Source organism: Durio zibethinus, chromosome 2 (genome assembly GCF_047325235.1).
Source record: "Durio zibethinus cultivar Kanyao isolate XHJ-2024 chromosome 2, ASM4732523v1, whole genome shotgun sequence".
NCBI classification, from domain to species: Eukaryota; Viridiplantae; Streptophyta; class Magnoliopsida; order Malvales; family Malvaceae; genus Durio; species Durio zibethinus.
In genome coordinates, this window is record NC_143163.1 from 36,162,496 (window position 1) to 36,177,872 (window position 15,377).

The window sequence follows — 15,377 nt, forward strand, 5'->3', positions numbered from 1 at the left end:
TTTTGTTTTTTTCTTTTAAATAATCCGACGACGGAGCCTCTGCAAATGAAACAGTAGTTTTTCTTGTATACTCTTGAGGTGAGGGAATTTTCTCAATTTTCTGCTAAAAGTATTAGAGTCAATTGAGAATAATTTTCAATAATTAATTACTTGGTAAAATTTTAAGGCTTTTGGATAACACAAATTTAAGCTGGTACCATCTTTTGATGGGCGTTGTGAGGGTGCTATAACCTTCCTCACACGTAATCGAACTCCCAAACCCTGTTCTGGTTTGTAGACCTGAACCTATTCTTTTAGGAACCCTTAAACTTAGGTGTTCCCTGAAAGGACAGATTCCTTAGATGACCAATCGCACCTAGATAAAAAAGATTGGTGGCGACTCCTTAAAAGTCAATGTCTAGCGATAGATCCCCGGATCTAGACGTTATGACACAAATAAAATATAAGATGATTATTATCTATCGTATCTATTATTTTATACACCAAATATAACTTTCTTTAAATATTAAATAAACTTCTTAGATAACTTTTGAATAAACTTAATTTTCAAAGCATGTATTTCTCAAAATTAATTTAATTCAATAAAATATTTGATAACTAATTAAGGTCAAAATTGAAATAATTGAACCTAAAAAAATCATACCATACAATATTAATGAGACAAAAAAGAATACTATATTTGTAGAATTTTTAAAATTATTTGCTCTCATTAAGTATATTTATAAAAATTATTAAATTATTAATTAATTATTAAAGAACATGTAATAATTCTTTAATATTATTTGTGAAGTCTTAGATTGTTTGTTACTATTTTTTTTTGGTCTCTTATACTTTTCTTTCAAGGATTATTTATATATATTCTACCATATACTACAAGTTACATTTTGATCCCATATAGCTTAGCTTGTTAGATAATAGATCAAAAACAAGAAAAACGAAATGGCAATAACTATTAACGTCGAAAACATATACGACAGAGCCCAAGAAGTAAAACGATTCGACGAATCAAAAATCGGAGTGAAAGGGTTAGTCGATTCAGGCCTCACCGCTATCCCTCGCTTCTTCATCCACCCACCCGAAACTCTTTCCGACCTCAAACCCAAACGCAAACCCGAGTCCGTTGTCATCCCAACCATCGACCTCTCGGGGCCTCGGTCAGTGGTCGTGGAGCAAGTTGCCTGTGCATCTCGATCCTTTGGCTTCTTCCAGATTGTAAACCATGGAATTCCTGTGGAAGTTCTGGACCGTACGATTGGTTCCGTTAAAGCTTTCCATGAGCATCCAACGGACGTCAAGGCAAGGTTCTATCGTAGGGACACCGGAACCGGTGTATCCTTCTTTTCCAACATTGACTTGTTTCACTCTAAAGCCGCAAGCTGGAGGTACTTATGAAATAATAATAATAATAATAATAATAGTAAATATATGATTATTACTTGTTGTTAATTTTACTACTTATATGTGGCGTCTAACTTTAACCATGTTTGTAAGTGTTGTCCTTATATCCTTGTTGTAAAGGTGACAAGTAAACGAAAAGATTGAGTTTTCGGGTTATTAACTGTTCTTGATTTTTCAGGAAAATTTGTAAAGACGACAATTTAACTTGATTTCTGGTGGAGTAGATAATTAACATTTCGAGTTAATTAATTTACGCCTAATTTTTATAATTAAAACCATAAAAAATTAACTCTTAGAACACTAAAATTAAAAATCCAATCGACTGCTATTGTTTCTAAATCGTAGTTTTGGGTGAAACAACAGAGACACACTCCAGATAAAACTAGGACCAACTCTAGCAGAAGTTAGTGAGATTCCCGAGGTTTGTAGAAATGCAGCGGTTGAATGGAACACGGAGACAAAAGCGTTGGGAGAGCGTCTAATGGGATTGTTGTCTGAAGGGCTTGGATTGGATACGGACAGGATCAAGAACACTACTTGTTTGGAGGCAAGAGTTATGGTCGGCCACTACTATCCATGCTGTCCCCAGCCCGATCTGACGATAGGGGTTGCATCTCATACGGATCCAGGAGCCCTGACAGTGTTGCTGCAGGATCACATTGGTGGGCTGCAGATTAAGCATGAAGGGGAATGGGTGGATGTCAAACCTGTTCCTGGAGCTCTTGTTATAAATGTTGCAGATGTTCTTCGGGTAAAGTTTTTCATTCTTATTATTATTGCCATTTTTTTTAAAAATTTTGAATACTATTCTTGGAAGTTTGGAGTATGGAAGACTGAAGTCTAGGCGGAAAATTCGAGCTTGTAAGGAAGTACATCCCGATGTCTTGGTAATTGCTGCATATATTTGCTGCATTTTTCAGATTATGTCCAATGACGAGTACAAAAGTGTGGAGCACAGAGTGTTGGCCAATCCTTCCCATGAACCTCGAATATCAATTGCTGTTTTCTTCAATGCAAGTGCTAGGGAGGACTTATATGGACCATTTCCAGAGCTTACTTCACCAGAGAAACCAGCCCTCTACCGGCAATTCACATACAATGACTACCTGAGAAGGTTCTTCACCAAGGCATTGGAGGACAAAACTGTGACAAATTACTATAAGCTGTGAAAGATAAATCAAAACCACGTTCTTCAAGTCAGCTATAATAAGAAAGATCAGCATCGATGCTGTCAATGGAGGAGAAAATCATAAACTACGTAAAAAGGTTTAGAAAACACTTCTCCCAATACAAAGAGTGTTGTTGTTGAATATATTTATAATAAATATATATGTACACTAAGAAAAGAAGAAATGAAAAACAATTAGTGGAGTTGACCTAAGACTACAGCTAAGATTGTGCCCACAGATAAATCAATATTACAGAAAATTATATAGTTGATTTGTTTTAATTTATTGCTCAGATAAATCAATATTACAGAAAATGTTGCATGCAGCATTTGAAAGTGATTGCGGCGAAGAGCTTTCGTGAATATATCGCCCAATTGATGCGAAGAATGCACATAACAAGTAACCAAAGGCCTTGAGCCACTTTTTTACGAACAAAATGATAATCAATTTCAATGCGTTTCATTCATGCATTAAACACTGGATTATAAGACATAAAGCATTGATATTGTCATAATATAAAATATATGGCTAAGACAAGGGAACACCAAGATCACGCATGAGAGAGGAAAGCCAAGTGAATTTTGCAGCCGTTGAAGCAATGACCTTGTACTCAACCTTTGCACTGGATCTTGCAACAATTTGTTGTTTCTTAGCTACCCAAGATATCAAATTTAAACCAAGAAAAACTGCATAGCCGATGATAGATCAACAAGTCAATGAACAACTTGCCCAATTAGCATCAGAAAAATCATACAAATCCAAACTAGACTCGTTAAGCAAGTGTAAGCTATGGTCTAAAGTCCCGACATATCTCAGTCTTCTTTCTACAAGCTGAAAGTGTCCAACAATTGGTGAATGCATAACTTGACAAACTATATTGACTGCAAGCATAACTCATCTCTTGTAATGGTCACATATTGCACTGCACCAACCAGGCTACGAAAAAACGAAAGATTTGAAAATGGTTCTATATGTGATAAAACTGAAAACTTGTTGATAATTGGAGTGGCTAAAGGTTTGCAATCAATTCAGCACGCTGGAGAAGTTCATGAGCATATTTTTGTTGAGATAAAAACATCCTATGAGAAGTGTAAGACACTTCAATGCCAAGAAAGTAGTTGAGGTTTCCCAAATCCTTCATGGAAAATTCTATACTGAGTTCAAAGATGAAATTATTAAGCAGATCAGAATTGCTTCCTGTTAAGATAATATAATCCATATATAACGGTTGGAATATAGTGCCTTTTAATTTCATGATGGAGAGTAAAGAGAGTTTTATTACTATGGCTATTATAAAACCAAACTGAAGTAGATAATGACTAGACCTTTCAAACCTTGCGCTAGGGGCTTACTTAAAACCATACAATGCTTTATTAAGTTTACATACATACTCTAGATGCTTAGAGTCTTGAAAACCAAGGGTTGCTCCATGTAGATAGGTTCTTTCAAAAAGACCTTGAAAAAAATGTATTTTAGACATCAAGCTACTAGATAGACCAACATTTAGCGAGTGCAATAATAAGAACAACGCGAACTGTTTCAGGTCTAATAACTTGACTGGATGTATGTAAGAATAATGCGAATTGTTTAAGGTCTAATAACTTGACTGAATGCATCTTTATAATTAATGCCATTTTGTTGGTTGAAACCTTTGGCAACCAACCTAACTTGAGTCTTTCCAAGCTGCCATCTGACTTCAATTTGGTTTTATAAACCCATTTGGGTCCAATAATATTCATTGAAGATTGTCGAGGAACAAGAGTCAAAGTATGATTCTTGAAGAGGGCTTGTAGTTATTTTTGCATTGCCTTGTACGACCCTGAATGAGCAAAAGCAATCTTCAAAGTTGTCAGTTCTTAAGGTATATCACATGATTGATCAGAATTAATATGTAAAAGGCCTACCTTTAAGGTACCTCTAGTTGTCATAGGATGTGTGTTGAGCTATAAATGACGTCCTAGATCAAGAGAAAAAAATTTGTTTGTCATTTGATCTTGTTGCATGAGAGGATGGATGTGGAAGTGAGTCATTCTCATTTTTTAATTTTCAGCTTCAATTTGCATAGCCTATTCTCGTGATGTGGCTACTGAAGTGTTGCGACTGTCATGAAAGTTCCCAAAAAAAGGTGCAGGAGACATAGATGACGAAAATTCCAGCATGTTCTGATATTCAGGATATCAATAAAGTTCATCCATATGTTAGGATTACTGAGCTCCACTTTAGTTCGACGATCAATGCTAGAATCTGCCATGTAAGAAAATTCATTTTCATAAAAAACAACATGTCTTAAAATATATATACGGCTAGTGGGAAAAAGAAGATATCTATATCCTTTATGGTTTTGGTTGTAACTAATAAAAATATAAAGAAAGAATAAACATTTAATTTTATCCGGGCCATATTTGATTTCGATTTTGGATTGAACATGTCAATTTGAATAATTCAACATTTGGATTTGATCGGGCATATTTTGATCTTGTATTAAATATTTGGAATTAAATATTTGGAATTGCATTATACGAGCGAAGCTCAATTAATTAAATTTTAAGTCCGTTAGGCTTAGGTCCAATAAAAACCTAAGTTAATTGTTTTAACTTAGATCCAATTATGGAACTTGAACTTCAATTTTAAGCCCATTCTAAATCAATTTTGGGTTAATCTTACATGAATTTGAAAGAAATTTGAAGTCCAAATTTTAATTTTAATTTTAGGGTTTGAATTATTAATTGAAAAATTACAAAAAATTTTATTTACAAAAAAAAAAAAGACTTCCTTAGCAAAGCTTTTCATCTTCACTTTCTCTTCAAACTAACACCAGCACTGTACATTTTCGCTATTAACCTTTTTTTAATTTTAATTTGAAAGAAATTTAAGTCCAAAATTTAATTTTAATTTTAAGGCTCAAATTATTAATTGAAAAATTATAAAAAAATTTATTTACAAAAAAAATAAAGGGACTTCCTTGACAAGGCTTTCATCCTCACTTTCTCTTCAAACTAACACTAGCACTACACATTTTCACTATGGACCTTTTTTTTTACCTCATCTTGTTTCCATTTACTTCCAATATAATTTGATCAAAATTTTCTACTTTTTCTTACCCTGAAATGCAACATTGCAAAACCCAAAATGCAGCAACTACTATTACAGAAAAAGAAAAAAAGGCCATCTAAAACAGGAAAGGCTCAACAACCAGAAAGGGGGAGAGTACCATTTTTTTCATAGGGACCATCCTTAAACTTCAACACAGAAGCTTCAAACCACTTTGTTGTTTAACCACCATCAAGCGACTAGTGGCCACTAAGGGTGTAATCAAGTTGAGTTGAGTCGAGATGATATAATGAGAAGCTCGAACTCGAGCTCAAGCTTGACTCCCAATTCGTAGCTCGATACTTGGCTCGAACTTAATCAAGTTTCATTTTCATAGCTCAAGCTCGATTCGTAATCGAAATCGAGTTACTCGATCTCACTTGATTAAGCTCGATTCTTATACTTAACAAGAATCGAGTATTTGTGCGCGAGCTTAAGAGCTCAGCTCGAGTTCGAGATCTTTTACAACTATTTTTTATCAAACCTAATAAATATTATATTTTCAAGATAATAACAATAACAATAGCAACAACAACAACAACAACAATAATAATAAAAACTTACACAATATCCAAATCAAAGCAAATAAAAGTCTCATCAAATGATTCAAATACAACACACAAATAAAAGAGATAAAACCAACAAGAAAGAATAAGCGATCTACTTCTTAAGTAAAAAATTCACTGATTACAAGTTCAAGTATTCACCATTAAAGAAGATGTGTTGTGCATTGGCCTGGACAGCTCGAAGGCTTATACAATATATGCTTTACCACACTATTTTGCTCATAGCGAAGTTGGATCCTATTAAGTATATCTTCGAGAAACCTTCATTGATAGGGAAATAGTGTGGTAGCAAGTTATGCTTTCATAATATGATATTGTTTATATGACTCAAAAGGCTATTAAACAAAGTACAATAGCCGAGTTTCTTGTCGATCATGCAACCGAAGATTATGAGCCAATGAAACTAGATTTTTCTGACGAAGATAATGGCCATTAAAGAAAATGAACCTATTGGAAAATCTTGGAGGTTGTATTTTGATGGAGTTGTTAATGCTTTAGGCCATGGTATTGAGGTAATTTTAATATCTTCCGATAAACATTATTATCCCATCACAATATGGCTGAATACGAGGCTTGTGTTACGGGTCTACAATCAGCGATTGAAAAGAAGATCAAAGTGTTGGATGTGTTTGGAGATTCAGCTCTAGTCATCTATCAGTTATAAGGAGAATGAGAAACAAGAGATTCCAAGTTGATCCGATACCATAAATACATCTCTGAGTTGGTCAAACTATTCGAAGAAGTTCAGTTTGAGCATTTACCTAGAGAAAAAAACTAAATTGCTTATGCACTGGCTACTCTAACTGCAATGATTAAAATAGATGTAAATACTGAAATCAAACCCATCAAGCTGGATGTGAAAGATGAACCAGCACATTATTTAAGTGTTGAAGAAAAAGTTAATGGGAAGCCATGGTATCATGACATTATGCAATACATCAAAAGCTAGCAATACCCAGAACAAGTAACAAAAAATGATAAAAAGACTATTAGAAAGTTGGCTATGAGTTTCTTTATGGATGAAAATATCCTCTATAAAAAGGGTCGAGATCAAGTGCTCTTAAGATATATGAATGCAGCTGAAGTAAAGAGAATTATTGAAGAAGTGCATGATAAAGTTTGTGGGGCACATGCAAATGGTTATATAATGGCTAAATAAATTATGAGAGCCAGTTACATTGGTTGACAATAGAGAGTGACTGTATTAATTATACTAAAAGATGTCATAAGTGTCAGATCTATGCTGATAAAATCTACACTCTTCTAATAGCATTACACATTTTGGCTCTTCCGTGGCCATTCTCAATATAGGGCATGGATGTCATCGGTCCCATCACTCTAAAAGCTTCAAATGGGCATAGATTCATATTTGTGATGATTGATTACTTCACAAAGTGGGTAAAAGCTGCATCATATGCTAGTGTGACCCAATCTATGGTATGCAAGTTCAAAAAAAAAAGATAATATGCAGATATGAGCTTTCAAAAATGATTATTTCTAATAATGTCAAAAACTTGAATAGCAAAATGATGAATGGAGTGTGCACTCAATTCAAGATCCATCATTGTAATTCAATACCATATCGTCCAAAGATGATAGCACAGTGGAGGCTGCAAATAAGAATATCAAAAAATCTTAAAGAAAATGACTGATACTTATAAAGATTAGCATGAAAAGTTACCTTTTGCTTTGCATGCTTATAGAACATCAGTCAGAACATCTAATAGGCCAACCCCTTCTCTTTGGTATATGGAATGGAAGCTATGCTATCAATCGAAGTAAAAATTCCCTTGCTGAGAGTCTTGGTGGAGGTAAAGTTAGAAGAAGTAGAATTGGTTCGAAATCGCTACGAATAATTAAACCTCATTGAAAAGAAAAAACTTACAGCACTTTGTTATGGTCAATTATATCAAAAGAGGATGATAAGAGCATATAACAAGAAAATCAATTCCCGTCGCTTTAGAGAAGGAGACTTAATGTTGACAAAGATTTTTCCAAATCAATATAACAATCGAAAAAAATGGACACCAAATTAGGAGGGCCCATACGTGGTGAAAAAAGTATTTTTTGATGGGACATTGATTTTAACAGAGATGGATGGAGGTGATTTACCTATTTCGATAAATTCAGATATTGTAAAGAAATATTTTTGCTTAAAAAAATAAAAAATAAATAAAAAGTGAAAAGTGAAAAAGAATGACATATCTAAGCTAAAAATCTGAAAAAATATGGCTTAGATGCGAAGAACAAACATCATTAAGAGAAGATCCCACAACATAGGGGTAAGTGTAGTTTGACGAAGTTTGAAGGATCAAGAAAGTCATTTGATTTAGTTTTAAAAAATGAATCTGAGAATATTTTATTCATGATTATTTTATGATCATTATTTGGGCACCTTTGTTTAGACTCAAACACTTTGCCATGTACTTGTTATCAGTTTATTGAAATATGTTATCTTTCCTTTAGGAATAATGCCTATCCATTCTTTTATTCTCATTTGATATTTTTGTTCACCGTATAAATAGGAGAAATGTATGATTGCACTTTTTTTGTTTTGAACTTAAAATGATGAAAAAAAAAACAAACATGAAAGATTTTAGCATTACTTTTTAAAAGTTGTTAAAGACAGATGGAAAAAGATGAGAAAAGCATGACAAGACATTAATGTTGCAAGCTTTTGAAGAAGAAAAGTATTATTAGGGAAGAATACAATGGTCAGATGTTAAAAACAGATTGGTCATATGGTAATTGTTGAGAATTCTGATAAAAGAAGCAAAAAGTAAGAGATTTTGAAAACTTTTTTACTGCAATGAATAATTTTGATTGCATTACATGCATTGCATTTAGAGCACTCAGTACATACATCCATGAGCAGTTATAATAAAGACAGAGACTTTTCATTTTCTAATAAAAATAAGATTTTGATATTCAGATGAAGATAATAATCAAACAAAAGATTTCAAAAAAGAGAAATTTACTTGTTCAAAGATGAAAACTCGATTTTGAGAACATATGAGATTTTTTAAGTTGTTAAGCCTCTACTTAGATGAGCTTTTCAATATGAATTTTTAAAGTTGTTGAGCCTCTACTTAGAAGAGTTTTTTTCAGATAAAATTTTTAAAGTTGTTAAGTCTCTGCTTAGATTAGTTTTTTTAGAATGATGAATTTTAAATTATTGAGCCTCTGCTTAAAGAAGCCTTTTTAAATTTTTTAAAGTTTTTGAGCCTCTGCTTAGAGGAGCCTTTTTCAGATAAGATTTTTAAAGTTGTTGAGCCTCTACTTAAAGGAGCTTTTTTCAAATGAGATTTTTAAAGTTATTGAGCCTCTACTTTGAGGAACTTTGTTAGATGAGATTTTTAAAGTTATTGAGCAAAGTTGTTGAGCCTCACTTAGAAGAGCTTTTTCAAGATGAATTTTAAAGTTGTTGAGCCTTTGTTTAAAGAAATTTTTTTAAGATGAATTTTAAAGTTGTTGTACTTCTGCTTAAAGAAGCTTTTCTAGGATGATGAATTTTAAAATTATTGAGCCTTTGCTTAAATGAGCCTTTTTAAAATTTTTAAAGTTGTTGAGCTTCTGCTTAGAAGAGTCTTTTTCATATAAGATTTTTAAGGTTGTTAAATCTCTATTTAGAAGAGCTTTTTCAAATGAAATTTTTAAAGTTGTTAAGCCTTTGCTTAGAAGAGCTTTTCTAGGATGATAAATTTTAAAGTTGTTGAACCTATGCTTAAATGAGCCTTTTTTAAAATTTTTAAAAGTCGTTAAGCCTCTACTTAAAGGAGCCTCTTTAAATTTTTAAAAGTTTTTGAGCCTCTGCTCAGAGGAGCCTTTTAAATTTTCAAAAATATTGTTAAACTTTCGGAGCCCTAAAAAAAAAGATTTTATGCTCAATGTTTCTTCTTTTCAAACAAAATAGTTAGTTATTTGTCTTTGCCTTATTCTTGATTTTCAAAAATAGGCAAAGAGAGGTAGCTGTAAACACCATTTTGTATTTTTTTTTATTTTTTTTCTTTTTCTTCTTCTTTCCTTACCTGGTTCAGTTTGACAAAAATCTGAGTGCATTAAATGCACTCTCTCTAAAGTTCAAAATCATCACCGACAGTCGCCTGACACCCTGCCTAACTTGGTAGTGTGAATCTCGACCACCAAAAGTCTACCACACTGATTGAAAATTTGATATTTGAATCTCAAAATATCTAAAATTTGAATCCCAAAAAGCTCTATAAATAGAGCTAATTTCCTGCACAATTAAAAAGGAAAAGGAGCTATCAATTAAAAGCCCATAAACTCTACAAAAGTAAAAAAAAAAAATCTACCAAAATAAAAAGAGCTTTATGTAAAAAAAAAAAAAAGAGAACCGAAAGCCATAGCCCCTAAGTGGGGGAACTCAGCACCAACATTAAAAAAAAAAAAACACACAAACACAAAAAAATTTAGTCGAAACTTCAAAGGCAGATCAGCACCGTTTAGAGCCTTTTTTTCATCAAACAGAGATTGGATCTATGTTTAGGGGGTCGAGGAAAACATTTTAGGTGATTTTAGCTTTTTTCGATCACCAACAACGGCAGCAGGTGACCAGTGGCGACGATAGTGTCAACAACCGACCGACCACTTTGTGTTTTGGCTGAGAGAGAAAAGAGAGGTTTTTTTTCTAAAAAAGAAGAAAATGACTGAAAAATTTCTTTTTGGCATTTTATAGAAACTGCAAAAGCCAAAACAACGCCATTTCTATAAAAACCAAAACGACGTCATTTTAGCCCCTGAAGATCTGCACATTAACCCATGACTCGACTAGGGATCCGCACACCTGAACCGTTTCTCTTTCAACATTTGACTAGTCTAATTAAATTGACCCAAACTAAACCGTTGACGTCAGATAAAACCGTCAAATTAGATCGCGTGTTGATTGGATTGTTGATCGATCCGGTTCAAGTAAAAAAAAAAATTTTTGAATTTTTTAAAATTTTTTTTAAAATGTTATTTTTATGATTTTAAATTTTATTATTAATATTTATGCATATAAAAATATTTAAATTTACTAAAATAAATTTTTATTGTTTTATAATAATAATTAATAAAAATATATAATAAAGGTTTTTGATAATTATATTAATTTTAGAATAAATCTTATAAATTAATAAAAAATGTAAAGAAAAAAAAATTTTATCCGATGATGAGACTCAAAGGTACTCCGAGTAGTGATACTTATGAAATCTCTAGGTGAAAAATTTTTTTTTAAATACTATCAATATATTAGAGTATTTATAAAAAATTTTCAATACAATAAAAAAAATTTTTATAAAAATAAAAAAGTAAAAATTAACTAATGTATTAAAAAATAAAATTAAAAAAAATATATAAATAAAAAAAAGGAAATTTATCCAATGAAGAGATTCCAAAAAGTATTTTCAATAGTGATGCTTTATGAAATCCTTAGGTGAGAAGATTTTTTTTAAATATTATCAGTATATTTGAATATTTATAAAAAAACTTCAATATAATAAAATTTTATTTTTTCTTCAAAAATTTAAATTAAAAATAAAAAATCAAATAAAACAATTAATGAAATTTTTAAAAAAAAGAATAAAATGTGTGCATCAACATAGTAACATTTTGCATTGCATGCATGACATATTTTTTTACAAAAAATAAATTTGAGCCCTCGAGGATGAGATTCTAAGGTATTTTGAAAAGTGATGCCTAAAAAATCTCTACGTGAGAAGGAATTCTTATAATGTTACCAACGTACTAAAACATTTTAAGAATTATTTTAATAAAAGGGTTTTAATTTATTTTTCTCAAATAAAATTTGAACAATAAATAAATTTTAAAAAATTAAAAAAAAATCAATTCCCAATAAGTAAAAAATCAAGAAAATTATTTTTCAAACACCGAAAATAATACTGTTTTTATTAAAATCAATGGATAAGACATAGTTAATTGGTACCATTTTAAACAGGCATTATGGAGGTGCTAATTATTTTTCACACGTAATCGACTCAAGAACCCAGACTGTTGCACATACCCTAAAATTATCCTTTTAATAAATTTTAATTAATTTTAAGATTTCATTAAAAGGATATGTTTTAATAGGTGGCTAATCGCACCTAGCCAAAAAAGATTGGTGACGACTCTGTTATTTTTTATTTTATTTTCAAATTCGTCAGGTGAACACAAAATTATTACAATAGCAATATTTTCTCTTGCTTCTCTATCAAGGTATATTTGAGGAAAGCAAAACTCAACTACCCTTATTTTCCACCTTGGATCCAAGATAGCTGCTATAACCATTAATGAATTACATTATCCCCAACACTTATCAAATTTATTCTTCATCTTGCGAACCATTGCTTGAACAAATTCATTTTAATCAATCATCATTTTATCCAACAACATTTTCATACGATAAACTTCATTTAGAAATAGGTTTAAAGTTGGATAATCACTTTCAGAGATAATTTTAGTGGTTGAATTAGAAACTTCTAAAATCTCATAAACTTTATCCACATTTTCCCAATCTTAATGACTTGGACAACGTTCGTAATGAGATTCTCATTTTTTTAGTTTTAGAAATACTTCTTTGAATTTGATTACAGTCGATAACATCTCGAATGTTGAATTTCAACATGTTTTACAATCAAGAATGAATTTCTTATCAAGCAACTATAACTGCTGTATTATGTTAAAAAATGAGTTAAGTCTTACCTCATTTTAATTAATAAAACTGACACTTTTATGAATATCACCAATTACACACTTTTATGAATATCACCAATCACATTCTTAATCTTAGAAAAACTATCTTGAACCATGAGATTTAAGATGTGCGCACAACACTGAATATGAAATAATGTTCTTCCATAAAGCATCCTCCTATTTCTTGAAAAGGTATATTTAAAAACTTTAATTATCACATTATTGCTTGAAGCATTGTCCACAGAAAGTGTAAACACCTTGTTTTTAATTTTCTATTCCTTTAGACACTTAAAACTATAATTGACAATCTCAACATCGCGAGGAGGAGAAGGTATATGAATAAAGCTAATAATGCATTTTTGTAATCTCCAATTAGAACCTATAAAGTGTGTTGTAAGAACCATGTACTCAATCTTTTGATTACTTGACTTTCATAAATTGTCATCAAAGTGATCTTGTTGACAGTTTTCAATAATGCATTTAATTTTTTCTTTTCTACTTTATAAACTTGCATGCAATCCTTTTTAATAACATTACGTGATATCTTTTCCCATTTAGACATCTTACATTTTTACATCGTGTTAAAATCTTCCTCTTCCATAATCGAAAAAGGATGCTCGTGCATAAGTATCCAATGTGCAACTGCCTCTCTTATCTTTGCCATATCAAACTTGCCATCTGTAAGAGTAGGTAATACCTGTAAATCACCACATGTGTCTACTGGCTGAAAGTGATCATTTGCTGTTGATTATGAAAAATTTTTCGCTTGACACAAGTTATCAAGTGCCTATTAAATTAAGTTGTACATTTACTTACATTTATTGCTAGCTTATTCTTACAATGGACACATTCTTATTTTTTAGAACCATCAGGAAGAGTAACTTTTTTTAAACTCCAACCAAACAGTAGATGTCTTTTATCTCTTTTTCTCATTATCTTCCTCACACTCTTCAGGGTTAGTACCATCACATTCTCTATCATTGGTATCAGTGACTGGTGCTTTATTTGTGTTACCATCAGTGGCATCTAAAATTTCATTCTTTGAATCATTATCATCATCTGACACAATTCGGCTAGCAAAAGAATTTATTATCGATTGAGTTGGTATAGATGAGATATCTAGTGTGGTTGATGACATGTTTTGTTCTCTATAACAAAAAAAGGACAAATCAAAACAATAATTCAATTTTGGGATCAAACAATAATGCCAAACAAGTTGCTAGAAACAAGTTATTGGAAGAGTATAGAATTTAACAGTAAATAATAACCATCTATGGCAATTGCAAACAATATACATAGTCTTTGCCATATATGACAATTAATCCAAGACTAAAATGCAATAGGGTGGCAGTAATTATGTAAATAAATAAGATCTAAATTGATCTTACATGAGCAGTAACTAAAACAATTGATCCTACACATGCAGTAACTAAAACAAACAAAAAAATGTATAATTACATAAAAAAAGTTGTGTTTAAATGATCAAGAATCCACTTAATTGCATGTTTGACTTAAAAATCAACCCTTGTCATAATTTACCAAGAAACATTTGGGATCACTTTTATATTCTGCTTTTCACTTTTCTAATCATTATATACAAACAAAAATTTTTTCAAGTAATTAAGGGTAAAGCCTACAATGCCCCTAGAAATATCCTTTAGGAAAATACATAGAAAAAACACTAAAAAAACTCTAAATGGATTTCTTTTTTTAGGTATTGAGATTTAAATTTTAAATTTTTATAATATTATTATTTTAAAATAATCATATAAATTAATTAAATTAAATTTTAAATTCAAATAATATGATTTCTCATGCAAGGGAAGTTACATTTAAATTTTATATTTATAAGATTCTTTTTATTATTTTGGTTTGGTAGGTTTATTAACAGTGGGCGAATTTAATAACAGTATATAATATAACCAATGGAAAAGAATATTTGGAAATTTTCAATTTCACTTCAGAGATTATATTTTTAAAATTTCAACTTTGAACAATAATTTATATTCAAAATTCTTCCATTAATGGCTACATGTGAAAAAATGTTTTATCAATAATTCATAGGAGATGCATTATTATGGAATCAAGTCCTCAATAATATTAATTTTTGACCCAAACTGTCACTAAGTTATACCTTTTTGTACAAAATTTTCCATTGTTTTTCAAATCCACCCTTGTTATATATCTTTGGAGTTTTTTTTTTTTTTTTTGAAGTCAAACAATCACACTATTGCTATATATCTTTGGATTTTGGTTTTTAGTATTATTTTGCCTTTTAAAAATCTTGTTAATAATTTTAAATTATTCAAAAAAAATACAAATTTGGACATGGAAAACAATGTTTAATAACATCATCAAGTGACAATTATCAAGGCAAGTGTTTTCCTTCAAAAAAAAAAAAAAAACCTATGATATTGATTTTACGTGGATGAAGTGGTACAAATTAGAAATCAGTCAAACA

General features: G+C 30.9%; 1 protein-coding gene across 1 annotated transcript; it reads left to right on the top strand.

Moving 5' to 3' along the window:
* Positions 1-887: 887 nt before the first annotated feature.
* LOC111317523 (1-aminocyclopropane-1-carboxylate oxidase homolog 4-like) lies at positions 888-3,521 on the top strand. Its single transcript, XM_022919954.2, has 3 exons — positions 888-1,382; positions 1,762-2,149; positions 2,319-3,521. Exons 1-3 carry the CDS (start codon positions 940-942, stop codon positions 2,565-2,567), a joined length of 1,080 nt encoding a protein of 359 aa, XP_022775689.2. The 5' UTR covers positions 888-939; the 3' UTR covers positions 2,568-3,521.
* Positions 3,522-15,377: the final 11,856 nt, after the last annotated feature.